The sequence below is a fragment of the Podarcis filfolensis genome, assembly GCF_964270895.1.
Source record: "Podarcis filfolensis genome assembly, chromosome: 15".
NCBI classification, from domain to species: domain Eukaryota; kingdom Metazoa; phylum Chordata; class Lepidosauria; order Squamata; family Lacertidae; genus Podarcis; species Podarcis filfolensis.
The window spans coordinates 12,109,653-12,122,377 of NC_139618.1; the positions used below are offsets into that span (position 1 = coordinate 12,109,653).

Sequence of the window (12,725 nt, forward strand, 5' to 3'; positions counted from 1 at the left end):
TGTTTCCCTCCTCTGGGTATTTCCAACACAACATGGGCTGCCAGTTCTGTCCAAACTGTGGGACAGGATTGCCTTCAGAGGCAAATATGATCTTCCTGGCATGCCAGGCCTGATGACATCAGTACACAAGGACGGCAGGGCAACTGGTGACGGCGCACACCTGCTGGGCCTCGCGTTTCAGTACAGACACACACGGACATCAGCTGTGAAACAAGGGCTTGTCGTTCTTGGCCAGGCCAGGCTGGTCCCAGTGACCCACGGCCTTCTCTTCTCCATGCATGAGGAATGCACACTTGCTAAGAAGCGGGATCAAATTGACTTTATATAAACCAGTGATGTAGCTGCCTCTGGAAAACCACGTCCCATTCTGGTTGCCTCGTCTGAAAGTTGTCAGGAGACCCTCCCTATTCCCCTTAAGGTAAAGGTACCCCTGACCGTTAGGTCCAGTTGTGGACGACTCTGGGGTTGCAGCGCTCATCTCGCTCTATAGGCCGAGGGAGCTGGCGTTTGTCCTCAGACAGCTTCCGGGTCATGTGGCCAGCATGACAAAGCCGCTTCTGGCGAACCAGAGCAGCGCACGGAAATGCCGTTTATGTGCTTTCAAACTGCTAGGTGGGCAGGAGCAGGGACCGAGCAATGGGAGCTCACCCCGTAGCGGGGATTCGAACCGCCAACCTTCTGATCAGCAAGCCCCAGGCTCTGTGGTTTAGACCACAGCGCCACTCGTGTCCCCTATTCCCCTTACCAAGTGACAATTCCCAGACAAATTCCTTTTCCCTGGGAACTTTTGAGAATTGTAGCTCTGTGAGGGGAATAGAGGGGTCTCCTAACAACTCTGAGCATCCCTAACAAACTACAGCTCCCATCATTCTTTGGGGCGAAGCCATAACTGTTTACAGCGGTATCACACTGCTTTCAATGTCTGGTGTGAATGTGGCCTAGGTCAGTGTTCCTCCACATCAGATGGGAGAGGACAGAGCATCAGTGCTTGCCTTACCATGCTAAGAGTTGCCTTATCCCACGGGCTGAGACTCAGGTACTTCCTCTGGCGCTCCTGAGTACAAACAAACACAAAGCAGAGATGGAAAAGTGAAAGGAAAAACTGAAATCGGCCATGCCTCACCTGCAATGCCAACATCAGCCCATGATCTAACAAGCCCACTTAAATTTACCCAGTGCTTAAATGTGAACAGACTCGAGGTCAAGATGTTATTCTCCAAGCTTAGTTTGCTGTCTGTAAAATGGGCCCACTAATGCCTGCCTGCCAGCCGGGCATAGGGGCATCACCAGGGTGGCTGAGATTGCTGCTGTAGGAACACCGCATACCCCTAGAAGTGCTCTTGCAGTAATTAAAGTTAGTAATAATAGTAGTAACAACAACAACAATTTTATTCTTTACACCCCACCCATCTGGCAGGGTTGCCCCAGATAAACAAGATGTAGCTAAACAAGATGTAATGGGGGGAAAAAATAAAACAGTGGTGGAGCACTGCTTGAAGGTGGCTGATAGACATCACCTAGGAAATGTAGTACAGTCGTACCTTGGAATTTGAATGACTTAGTTGCCGAACATTTTGGCTGCCGAACAATTGAAAACCAGAAGTGATTGTTCTGGTTTTTGAACATTCTTTCGGAAGCCGAATGTCTGGTGGGGCTTCCACAGCTTCCGATTGGCTGCAGGAGCTTCCTGCAGCCAATCAGAAGCCACACCTTGGAGGTCAAACGTTTTGGAAGTTGAACGGACTTCCGAAACGGATTCCATTCGACTTCCAAGGTACGTCTGTATTTCTAAGCCCTTCTTTCCCTTCCCTCCCGCAGCTCCATACGAGAGCCTCTCTTACCTTCCTGCTGAAGGAGGCGAAGGGGTCCAGGCGCTCTTCATACTGGGTGGAGTAGCGGAGCTCAGTGTCGTCACTGCCACTGCCCTAGAAGAGACCCAAACACGGAAGTCAGGGTGAGGCTGTGGATGCGTGTTTGCTCCCAGATGTGTGGAAGCAGTCGTCACAAAGCTACTGCCTCACTTCGAATGCCATGGTTCTTCCAGAGCTGTTGCTCAGCAGCAGAGCAGCTGCTCTGCATGCAGAAAAAGTCCCAGGCTCAATCCTTCTCTGGAGGAAGCAGAAAGTTAGTGCAGATTGGGGAGCGGGGGACATTTAGCAACCTAAGCGAGCAAGTAGGTGCATGTCTTTGTGCACGACAGAGCGGGAGGGAGATTCAAGCTTCACTGCCTGCCCCAAATCAAAGCATCTAGGGCATGGGTAGGAAAACTAAGGCCCGGGGGCCATATCCGGCCCAATCGCCTTCTAAATCCGGCCCGCGGATGGGCCAGGAATCAGTGTATTTTTACATGAGTAAAATGTGTCCCTTTATTTAAAATGCATCTCTGGGTTATTTGTGGGGCCTGCCTGGTATTTTTACATGAATAGAATGTGTGTTTTTATTTAAAATGCATCTCTGGGTTATTTGTGGGGCATAGGAATTTGTTCATACCCCCCCCAAAAAAAATATAGTCCGGCCCCCCACAAGGTCTGAGGGACAGTGGACCGGCCCCCTGCTGAAAAAGTTTGCTGACCCCTGATCTACGGCCTCCAGTCCCCAAAGGGCAAGCAAACTTTCCCCAGTGTGTCACCAAGAAACTAGTGTGGTTCCTGCTAACTAGGCCACCTTTACAGTTCTCTATTTCAAGGGCTATCAGAGGAAATCACTCTATTTGAAGGCATCCTGTGTTTCAGGGATAGGCAACCTGTGCCCCCCCTGATGTTGTTGGACTACAAATCACACTGCCCCTGACCACTGGTCCAGGCAGGCTGGGGCCGATGTGAGTTGGGAGTCCAAGAATGTCTGGAGGGCCATTGGCTCCCAGTTCAGAATCTTAAAGAGCCTTCTGAAAGAGTAAAGGTAAAGGTAAAGATAAAGGGACCCCTGACCATTAGGTCCAGTCGTGGCTGACTCTGGGGTTGTGGCGCTCATCTCGCTTTATTGGCCGAGGGAGCCGGCGTACAGCTTCCGGGTCATGTGGCCAGCATGACTAAGCCGCTTCTGGCGAACCAGAGCAGCGCACGGAAACGCCATTTACCGTCCCGTTGGAGTGGTACCTATTTATCTACTTGCACTTTGACGTGCTTTCGAACTGCTAGGTTGGCAGGAGCAGGGACCGAGCAACGGGAGCTCACCCCATCGCGGGGGTTCGAACTGCCGACCTTCTGATCGGTAAGTTCTAGGCTCTGTGGTTTAACCCACAGCACCACCTGTGTCCCTGAATGCACTGTATTTCTGTTTAAATTAAATTATTTGTAATTCCACACCTATTTATATCAATTAGCCTGTGTGATCTTTATGCATATGTTTGCCCTTTCTGTGGTGATGCTCTCCTCTGTGTGTGTGTGTGTGTGTGTGTGTGTGTGTGTGTGTGTGTGATATGAGATGAGTTTTGGGCCACCCTCCTTTTGACAGGTGGGATGCTGAGAAGCACACCTGGAGCAGAGCCAATGGCGAGAGACGTCATGCAATAAACAGGGCGGTGCTGGAAAACACTGAAGCAAAGCGCTTTGCTCTGCCCTTCTCTTCTCAAGTTGGCACATGCTCTCTCAGCAAGCGGATTCCCTGAAGCCACTGGGTTACTTGGGAAAGGGAAGAGCTCTCTCTCCTGGACGTGTGGAGGACCAGCGCTGCATGATGAAAGCCGAAGAACTTTGCTCTTGCAAAACGTTAAAAGGTTGTGCAAACGGGTTGGGGCTCGGAAAGTGGCCTCCAAGCCAACTAAATTACTTTAATTTGTGATTATATACTACCCTGTCTCTGAAAAGGTCGTGCATGTGGGAATCCGCCGGCACCATAGCAAAAAAGGGAAAGCTAACCAAAAGAAAATTCCTCCACCTGCCTTCTTCACCTTGGTAGTGGAAGCTGATCTAGAGAATGAAAAGTACCCACTGTTTCCTGGGGTGTGTGTGTGCAAAATGGCTCCACACGATTCCATGACCAGATCCTGCCATTCCCTGGTTGGGGGCCAGTTCATTCAACACATTAATGCAGTGCCAGCCAAGGTGTGCTGAATCAGTGGCTCAAGGACAGGCCCTGTGTGAACTGCTGCTACGCTGAAGCCGGCTGTCAAAGTAATTGTGAAAAACCGCTTTGCAAACCATCCATGTGAGGCCACCTCTTCCCTGGAACCTTTCCCAAAAACATCACCAAAAAAGAGAAAAGGGTGTGTGTGTGTGTAGATTTACAGTAGATTTGCATATGCAAATTTATACATACAGGTGCAAGTGCAGAAATAATTCCTGTAATCTAAATAGAAAAACAATATGTCTCACCCTAGTGTGGAAGAAAGTAGCAGGTGTATATAACTGAAAAGGATATTTCCCTGCAAATATAAGATTATTTCGTACAGTTGCATTGATTATTTCTATTGCTCTCTGCCAAAAATTTACCAATGTAGGACATTGTAAGAACATATGTTTTAAAGAAGCATTGTCCCTATTACATCTCCAGCGGCTAGATGACTTAAGACAGCCCTTTCATAAACAAGCGTAATGCCATTCTTGACAGGGCAGCCCACTGACCCGTCCGGGATAGCTTTGCAGGAATTTAATCTTCTCATACAGCTTGATGTTGTCGGCTCTCAGGTTGTCCAGCTCACTTTGGAGGGCCTGCATTGTATGCTGCATCATCCGGTTCTCCTGCCAGAACAGACAGAGGAAGAAAAGGGTCAGAATCAGGCCCGCCTGAGCTCCTGATAAAAGGCACAAGCTCTGCACGGAGATGGAAGCTTCCATAGTAACAATGTGAGCGCTCCCTTTTTGCATGGCTCTTCTTCATTTATTTATTAAATTTATGTCCTGCCCTCTCCTTCCCAAAAGGAGCCAAGGGCAGTAAACATAGCCTAATAATAATAATAATAATAATAATAATAATAATAATAATAATAATAATATCAACTACCTGCCCTGTTCAGAGGCAGGCCTATGTTTCTGGAAATACGCAAGTCGCACCCTCGGAAAACTCGCTATGAATGCATTTGTTTATATTCAGAAAAGTATTCATATACTGCCCTCTCATGAACTATCAGGGCAGCTCACAGCAATATGAAAACATCAAAAGCAGTGCAGAACAACCATCAGAATGACTGGTGGCATAAGGTTTTCAAGAGAGGCGGTCCGATGGATACTTCCCCATGGCAGGGTCCCAGAGAGACTCGTTTGACCAGATCTCCGTTTTCATTTCCACTGCCTTGTGCTTGGCCAGAGTAGCCTTTTCAAGATGGTGGCCCAGCTGCGATGACCCCCGGCTGCACAGCCCAAGAACCGGCAGGGCCTGCGGGGCCAGCCCAAGCCCCTGCTGCCCTCCAGGGATCCTTACCGCTTCTAACTCGTGGTTGCGTGCTCGGAAGCGCTCCCTCTGGCTGGAGATGATGGAGAGGAGGGAGTCCATCTGGCCCTCTGGAATCGGGGTGCTTGCTGATGGTGGGTAGCCTAGGAAACAGGTCGGAGTACAGGAAAAACGTTGAAACCCACAGCACTCCTGTGGGCTTATACCAAGGTCATTCATTGCAGTCAGTAAATGACAATGTACATCTCTTTGAACTCTCTTGCTTTCTTTTATTCTTTGCTTTTCACCAACAATGATTCCCCCCCCCCCCCAACTCTGCCATTTTTCATCATAACTTAGCTGGCCATTCCCTACCAGCTTTCCCCTCCCCCTGCTTTTTTTGGGGGGAGAAACAGCCCTTAGAGAACCTTATGAGGGTTTCTGCCCTCCTACCTCACCTGATTAAAACATAAGAAAGCATCACTGCCTCCTGTTGAGGTCACCAAAAGGACTCTGGTAGTTGGAGGCTGAGCCAGGCAGCAAAACGCTTCCTACAGAAGAGCAATCTCACCCACGGCCTGGGCAAACAGAGTCTCCATCTGCTGGCTAATTGCTTACCATAGAAAAGCGCTGTTGCCTCTTTGATGGGCTCAGGGATGTTCTCAAGGTTTTGAATGGCGGCACCCTTTGGGAAGGAAAGAGAAAAGGAGAACATGGATGCAGGAACGACATGGGAGAGTTTGCTCTTCTTTCCATTCACGACAAGATACTCGTAGGAGCTGAGATGCTATTGCTGATATTATAGTGCCTCAGCCGATTGGGATCTCCTGGTGGATTATTTACACCTCCTGATTTAACAGCAAGAACGAAATTAGCATCCCTGATCTGTAATAACTAAAGTGTGGATTTGAACTTGTATATGCAGCTCATCCCGGGGCATGGCTTCATTGGGTGAGGATAACTAACTCCATGCTCCCAGCCACCATTTTGCATCTGGCTCCTCCCACTGCTTGCCATTTTGAACTTGGCTCCCGCTGGGCCACCTATGAGTTTGAGTAAGATAAGTCCTGAAGATGTCCTATGCCTTGCTTTGAACAACCAGGTTTCAGGAAGCATAGGATAATTTTGCATAGAGTGGTTTGTATTTGAAATGGGTAGTTTTGCCGTACAGTATGACATCTGTGTGTGTGTGTGTATTACATCCATTATGCATTCAATTTATGCGTAATGAATTATTATGCAGAATGAAACAACAGGGCAGGTTGGGAACTAGCTGAAAGCCAAATGAGACAAGTTAGCTGGGAACGGCGAGGCTGGGTCGAAAAAGCATTTCAAGAAAATGCACTGTAAACTTTATTATGGGAAATCACGTTGGTGAGAGATGGGACTCCACAGCGGCAGCTGGCGTCACACTGTTATTATAATGCATATAAAACACTTTTTCTTTACAGTGGTACCTCGGGTTATATACGCTTCAGGTTACACATGCTTCAGGTTACAGACTCTGCTAACCCAGAAATAGTACCTCGGGTTAAGAACTTTGCTTCAGGATGAGAACAGAAATCGTGCTCCGGTGGCGCGGCAGCAGCAGGAGACCCCATTAGCTAAAGTGGTGCTTCAGGTTAAGAACAGTTTCAGGTTAAGAACGGGCCTCCAGAACGAATTAAGTACTTAACCCGAGGTACCACAGTACTAACGTAGCTGAGTCCTGAGAAGGATGTTTCACAGGAAGGAAAACAGCAGGAGTCCACCTGCCCAGTCCAAATCAAGGCCCAAGGTGCAGAGGGGCTTTAAAACTTTGCACCCTACTGAGGTCCCTTTCTGGAATGCCCCCCACCCCCTGTTCTATGCATAGGAAGTAAATCTCCCATTTGCATTACTGGAAGCTTTTCTTCCAATACAAACAGGAGGTATACGGAGCTGGTGATAGGATAGGAAACACAGGGGGATGCAAATATTTACAGCACCTCTCTCTACCCTGGTTCCCAGTCTAGTTCACTCACCGCAGCTCTTCAGAGGCACTGTTTCCACTTGTGATTCCCAGCAGCTAGCCATGGGGGCTAGTAGCCATTCATAGCAACGGGGAGTTCTCCACAGAGAAGAAGACTAATGGTATGAACGGATCTCACCTGGCTTGGCCCCTGGTGGCTGACTTTGCTGCAAGTGGGGGGCAGCAAATGGTTAAAGGGGACTCACCTCTGCGTCGGGGCGGCGCATTGCAGACATGGACTGAATGGTGCTGAGGTCATGCTCCAGTTTTGCAATCAGTTCTTTCTGGTCGGCAACTGTGGAGACGGCTTCGGTGAACTGGATCTGCAAGTCAGCACAGCGACCTGTGGGGTTGGGGGACAAGGCATGGTGCATTCAATAGGGACAAGTAACAATAGAAAAAGAATTGGGATCTCTCACACCTTGCGGTGGCAAGTCCGTGTTGTTATGATTTTTGGAAGGTTATTTCCACAAATACGAAGGAAGACAAGAAACGGAAGGGTGAGATTTAATAGATGCATAATAGATGTTGAGAGCCAGTGCAGTAGTAGCGGTTAGTGTCAGACTAAGATCTGACAGACTAGGTTTCAAATCCACATTTGGCCATGACCTTGAGTGCCTGTCACTGCCTCTCAATCTGACCTACCTCCAAGGGCTGTTGTGGGGATTAACTGAGAGGAGGGAGAACTATATATGGTACCTTGAGCTCCTTGGAGAAAAATTGGGATATAAGTGCAATTAACAACAACAATAACCAAGATAGGGGCAAACTACTGTAAATATAAGTGATAACACGGACTTCTTGGGATCCCAGTGGACAACCACACACTTCAGATGGTCTGGCTTTCAGACATCTTTGAGATGCGGCAAACAAAACAAAACCTTTTTTAAAATAAAAATTAAGTAGTGTGTTCATGCAGGTGCACAATGAGCTATACTTAAACAGCTAAAGCACCATTCTTGGTGGGATATTGCGAACAATAGAGAGCTAATTTTTCACGCATGCCTCTCCTTACTGCTAAATTGTTTTGCTCCACATCTTCAGAGGGCAAAGATTCCCCAGATCCATGTAGATAGATAGATAGATAGATAGATAGATGGATGATAGATATTGCAACAATCCACATTATAAATAGGATTGCCTAGTACAGAACCAAGCCACTAGAGGTCACAGTTTCATAAGAAATACTGGTATACAACCTTTTTTTTAAAAAAAAACAACCACCCACAGTGGCTTTCAGATTTTCAAGTATGGAATTTTGAGGACCAGAAGACTCTTGGGGGCCTTAACCTCACTCTTTCCCCATGTGTACTCAGCTGCCACAACCCCCCTGCATGCTGCACAGGGTTCTAGGACATGTTCTAGGTGTCTGCGCTCACCACAGGTGGGGCACTAGCAAAGTCTCCTGGCCCTTCCTGTCGCAATCTGAGCACACCTCTTAGATTCTTAGAACATGCCCTTTCTGTGGCTGAGCACTGCCTGGGCAGCCTGGTGACAGTGGGCAATGCTCATCTGCCTCTGGGCAGAGGAGGTGTGGCAAGGCAGAGGAGCATCGTTCACTTGCCTTGCGCAATTGATCAACTTATTTTCTGTGTTGCTGGTTTTCCAAGCTCTGCTTAGGATCTCTCTTCTTAAGGAGACAGGCTCCAGATTCCACCCCCCCCCCAAAAAAAGCGTCACAGCCTGCTGGGACAAAAGTACAAAGATACAGTGCAGCTCCCAAGGGATAATAAAGTATTATACAAAGATTTCCTTTACAAATAATAGATTTTTTAAAATAAAAAAAGCACTCTCCATCTATGACTTCCATCATACTTGAGAATAAAGGTTCCATATAGTCTTAAACGAGCCAGACATTTGCATATACTGATGGCACCAAGTGGCTGTGTGCCTCAATCCTTGTGTATCTCTTTCCCCTGGCTTTTGACACCCGAGAAGTTTCCAAGCATGAGATTGCCTTATCCCACTCGACGGCTTTGATTCGACATCGAGCAGGCACTTTCGCGGCACTCTTTTCGGTGTTTACTAAAAACATTTTTGTTCAGACAAAAGCTTACCCAGACATGTAGAACGCTGATGTGTGTTTTAATCTGTTTTTAGTTTATTGCCGATTTTAATTTTTTTTAAAAAAAATAGTTGCTTTCAACAGTTTTTAACCTGTAATTTTATTGTTTTGCTCTTTTTATAAACTGCTTTGAGGGTTGTTGTTTTTTTAAAAAACGATCAAGTGGTGTATAAATATTATGAATAGAATAATTAAATAAAACATATGGTTTTAAGACCCACTTGAGTCTTGTGACTGATATAACTATTTTTAAAACTCAGTTATAAATTGCCATAACCTGCTCTAGGACCTGCTGGTGAAGGGGAGATAAGAACAACAACCAACAATAGATCATATAGCCTTCCTTTGACACCAGCTCTGTCCACTTTTTGTTGAGATTTTTGACTGGACTGAGTGGAAATGCCTTCACCCTCTGCAATGTTGTCATCCTATTTGCAAGTGGTGAAATGGGGGTGGGGGTGGTATTTTTGTGAATTTACCAGCAGCAGTGCTCATGGCAGCTGCCATTCCTTCCCACAGAAGCCCCTCAGACTACCCCCCCCCCAAAAAAGAGACCCTAATAGCTTTAGAGAAAATTTGGCTCAGCTATGATTTTCGACTCCAAGTTAAAGCAGTTTTGTTTTGGGATATCTGAGACTGATTCCGCTTGTTGCAGAGGCATGGAGTGGCTGGAGGCAGAGGAATGGTGGGAGGCCCCAGCTGGGGAACCCCAAAGGGAAGAAGTGGGGCAGAGACTCGGGGGGGGGGGGATAGAAGTGAAGGCTGGAGAGGAGGGTGGCCAAGAGGCAGAGGGGAGGCAGGCTGCTGAAGAAGCCGGGGGGTTTCCCCCTCCTGCTGCCACCAGCTTCCCTCTCCTGCTAGCCTCCCAGAGCTTAGAAGAGGGGGATGATGAGGGCAAAGCAAAGAGAGACAAGACAATGGAGTCTTAGGCTGCTGGAGAAGGACCTCTAGAGAGTGGCAGGAAGGCGGGGACCTTCTGTCCTTGCAACTGCCTCATTGGGGCAAGACCTACTGGGAAGAGTTGCTGGAATCACTAGGCCTGCACTGTTTGGGTTTCTTTGAATAAAGAGTTATCTTCAGACAGAGGGCCTTCTCGGTAGTGGTGCCCGCCCTGTGGAATGCCCTCCCTTCAGATGTGAAGGAAATAAGCAGCTATCTTATCTTTAAGAGACATCTGAAGGCAGCCCTGTTTAGGGAAGTTTTTAATATTTAATGCTGTATTGTTTTTAACACTCGACTGGAAGCTGCCCAGAGTGGCTGGGGAAACTCAGCCAGATGGGCGGGGTATAAATAATAATAATAATTCACTGACGTTGGCTGTTTTATTGCTGACCTGTCCCAGACTCCAGCTCCTGACACACAGTCTGCCCAGTTGTGTTCCCCTTTCCCGCCTCCTGCCACTGACTGTGTGTGTGCTTTAACTGTTTATTGTATGTGCATATTTTAAATGCCGTCATGCTAGTTGCTGATGTGGGGATAGGCACTTCTGTGCATGCTTATTCAGGAGCCCCATCTGTTACATATTCAATGGGTCTTAAGTCCTGAATAGGGCTGCACCCTCAATTCCTCTCCCACCTCTCTCCAAAGGGTTGGACATAATATATCCATTTCTAATCCCACCCCAACTGTCCTCTGAGCAGGTCTAGCCCTCTTTTTTTCTGTCTGCCCCTAGAATAATAGAACTTAGGAAACTAGGAAGCTGCTTTATGGAGTCGGACCATTAAATCTCAAGCTGGGCCCCCCACCGAGTTATCCCAAGGGGTTCATAACTCTCCTCCAACCGGCACTTGAAGGGATTTCATCTGCTTCCCTCCTCTGCCTTAGTGCTGAGGTGATGGCAAGCGCTCAAAAGCAGGGGAGTGCTGCTCAGTGGTTGGGCCTGGCCTTCTCTGCTTCCCTGCCTTGGGGCCTTAGCAGAGCCTGGAGGGAAGAAGAAGAAGAAGAAGAGTTTGGATTTGATATCCCGCCTTTCACTCTCTTTTAAGGAGTCTCAAAGCGACTAACATTCTCCTTTCCCTTCCTCCCCCACAACAAACACTCTGTGAGGTGAGTGGGGCTGAGAGACTTCAAAGAAGTATGACTAGCCCAAGGTCACCCAGCAGCTGCATGTGGAGGAGCGGGGAAGCGAACCCGGTTCCCCAGATTACAAGACTACCGCTCTTAACAACTACACCACACTGGCTCTCAATTTGACAATTGAGTCACTTTTGGGTGTGTCCTTTGCATGGGGTGTTTTTTTATGTGGCACAATACATAGGGATTATTGGTAGGAGGCGGAATACACAACATGGTGGCTTGAAGGCCTTTCTTTTGATTTAAGGCCCATGGCGCATCTGGTCTAACATCCTGATCTCTCAGTGGCCAACCTCCCATTTAAAATTCCCCTCATCAGATGTCAAGGAGATAACTAACTACATAACCTTTAGAAGACACCTGAAGGCACCCCTGTATGGGGAAGTTGTTTTTTTTAAAAAAAAAAAGTTTAATGTTTTATTGTTTTAATGTATTTTGGAAGCCGCCCAGAGTGGCTGGGGCAAGTCAGATGGGTGGGGTATTATTATTATTATTAAACCTGTGGGAAACCAGCAAGCAGGATTGAAGCGCAAGAGTCCTCTCCCCTCCTGTGGTTTCTGGCAATTCACAAGCACAGCTGCCTCCAACTTCAGAGGAAGAGCACAGCCATCAGAAGCCCTCTCCTTCAGGAATTTGTCAAATTCTCTTCTAAAGCCATCCAAATTGGAGGCCATCGCTGCCTCCTGAGGGAAGGAGGGCCATGGTTTAACTATGCACTTTCTTTTACCCATCTGGAATCTTCTGATGGATTTTAGCCGGCTCTATGCCAAGGACTGTTGGCAGACTTTCTTTTTATTTTATTGCCTTTTTATCATCTCACTTTTTTCTCAGTGGAGTTCAAGGTGGTGTACCTGGTTCTCCCTCTTCACAATAAACTTGAGGGCATGGCTTAGTGGGGATTTGAACCCTGGTCTCCCACTCACTACTCCAAACTGGTTGTGTTCAGGTTCCTTAGTTTTGGCATTATTGGAAATTATTTCTGGTTCTTTATTGGGACAAATTGTGTGGATGGAGTTGCCTTATTCTTTGGTTATTCCTTTTCCCCTGGTTTAGGTTGTTTTTGTGGGGCTTGGGAGGGGGAAGAGCTTTGGGGGCTGTTTGTTGCTCAGAGTAGAATCAGCTGCTTATGCTCACTGCTTATGCTCACTAGCTTATAAAAAAGAAAATTTAAAAAATATATAAATAAAATAGAATCAAATTAATTGATAAACAAATGGCTTTACTTAAATTTCTGCAAGTAAACTCCACTCCAAGTATACAATTGATAATACTGATTCTATGTGTAGGAAT

The 12,725-nt window shown here is 47.2% G+C and overlaps 1 protein-coding gene and 1 long non-coding RNA gene across 2 annotated transcripts in view; one reads left to right on the forward strand and one right to left on the reverse strand.

The window, feature by feature from the left end:
• The window catches only part of LOC310750251, a 345,492-nt gene that overhangs the window by 9,815 nt on the left and 322,952 nt on the right, over nt 1–12,725 (forward strand). The gene's annotated exons all lie outside the window — the stretch shown is intronic.
• CUX1 (cut like homeobox 1) overlaps nt 1–12,725 on the reverse strand; it is a 256,957-nt gene that overhangs the window by 3,974 nt on the left and 240,258 nt on the right. The window contains exons 15-20 of the mRNA XM_083587394.1: nt 7,504–7,640; nt 5,926–5,992; nt 5,359–5,471; nt 4,563–4,679; nt 1,842–1,925; nt 998–1,054 (exon numbers count right to left, since the gene is read on the reverse strand). Of these exons, the coding sequence (XP_083443520.1) occupies nt 998–1,054; nt 1,842–1,925; nt 4,563–4,679; nt 5,359–5,471; nt 5,926–5,992; nt 7,504–7,640 (575 nt within the window). The remainder of the gene's footprint in view (nt 1–997; nt 1,055–1,841; nt 1,926–4,562; nt 4,680–5,358; nt 5,472–5,925; nt 5,993–7,503; nt 7,641–12,725) is intronic.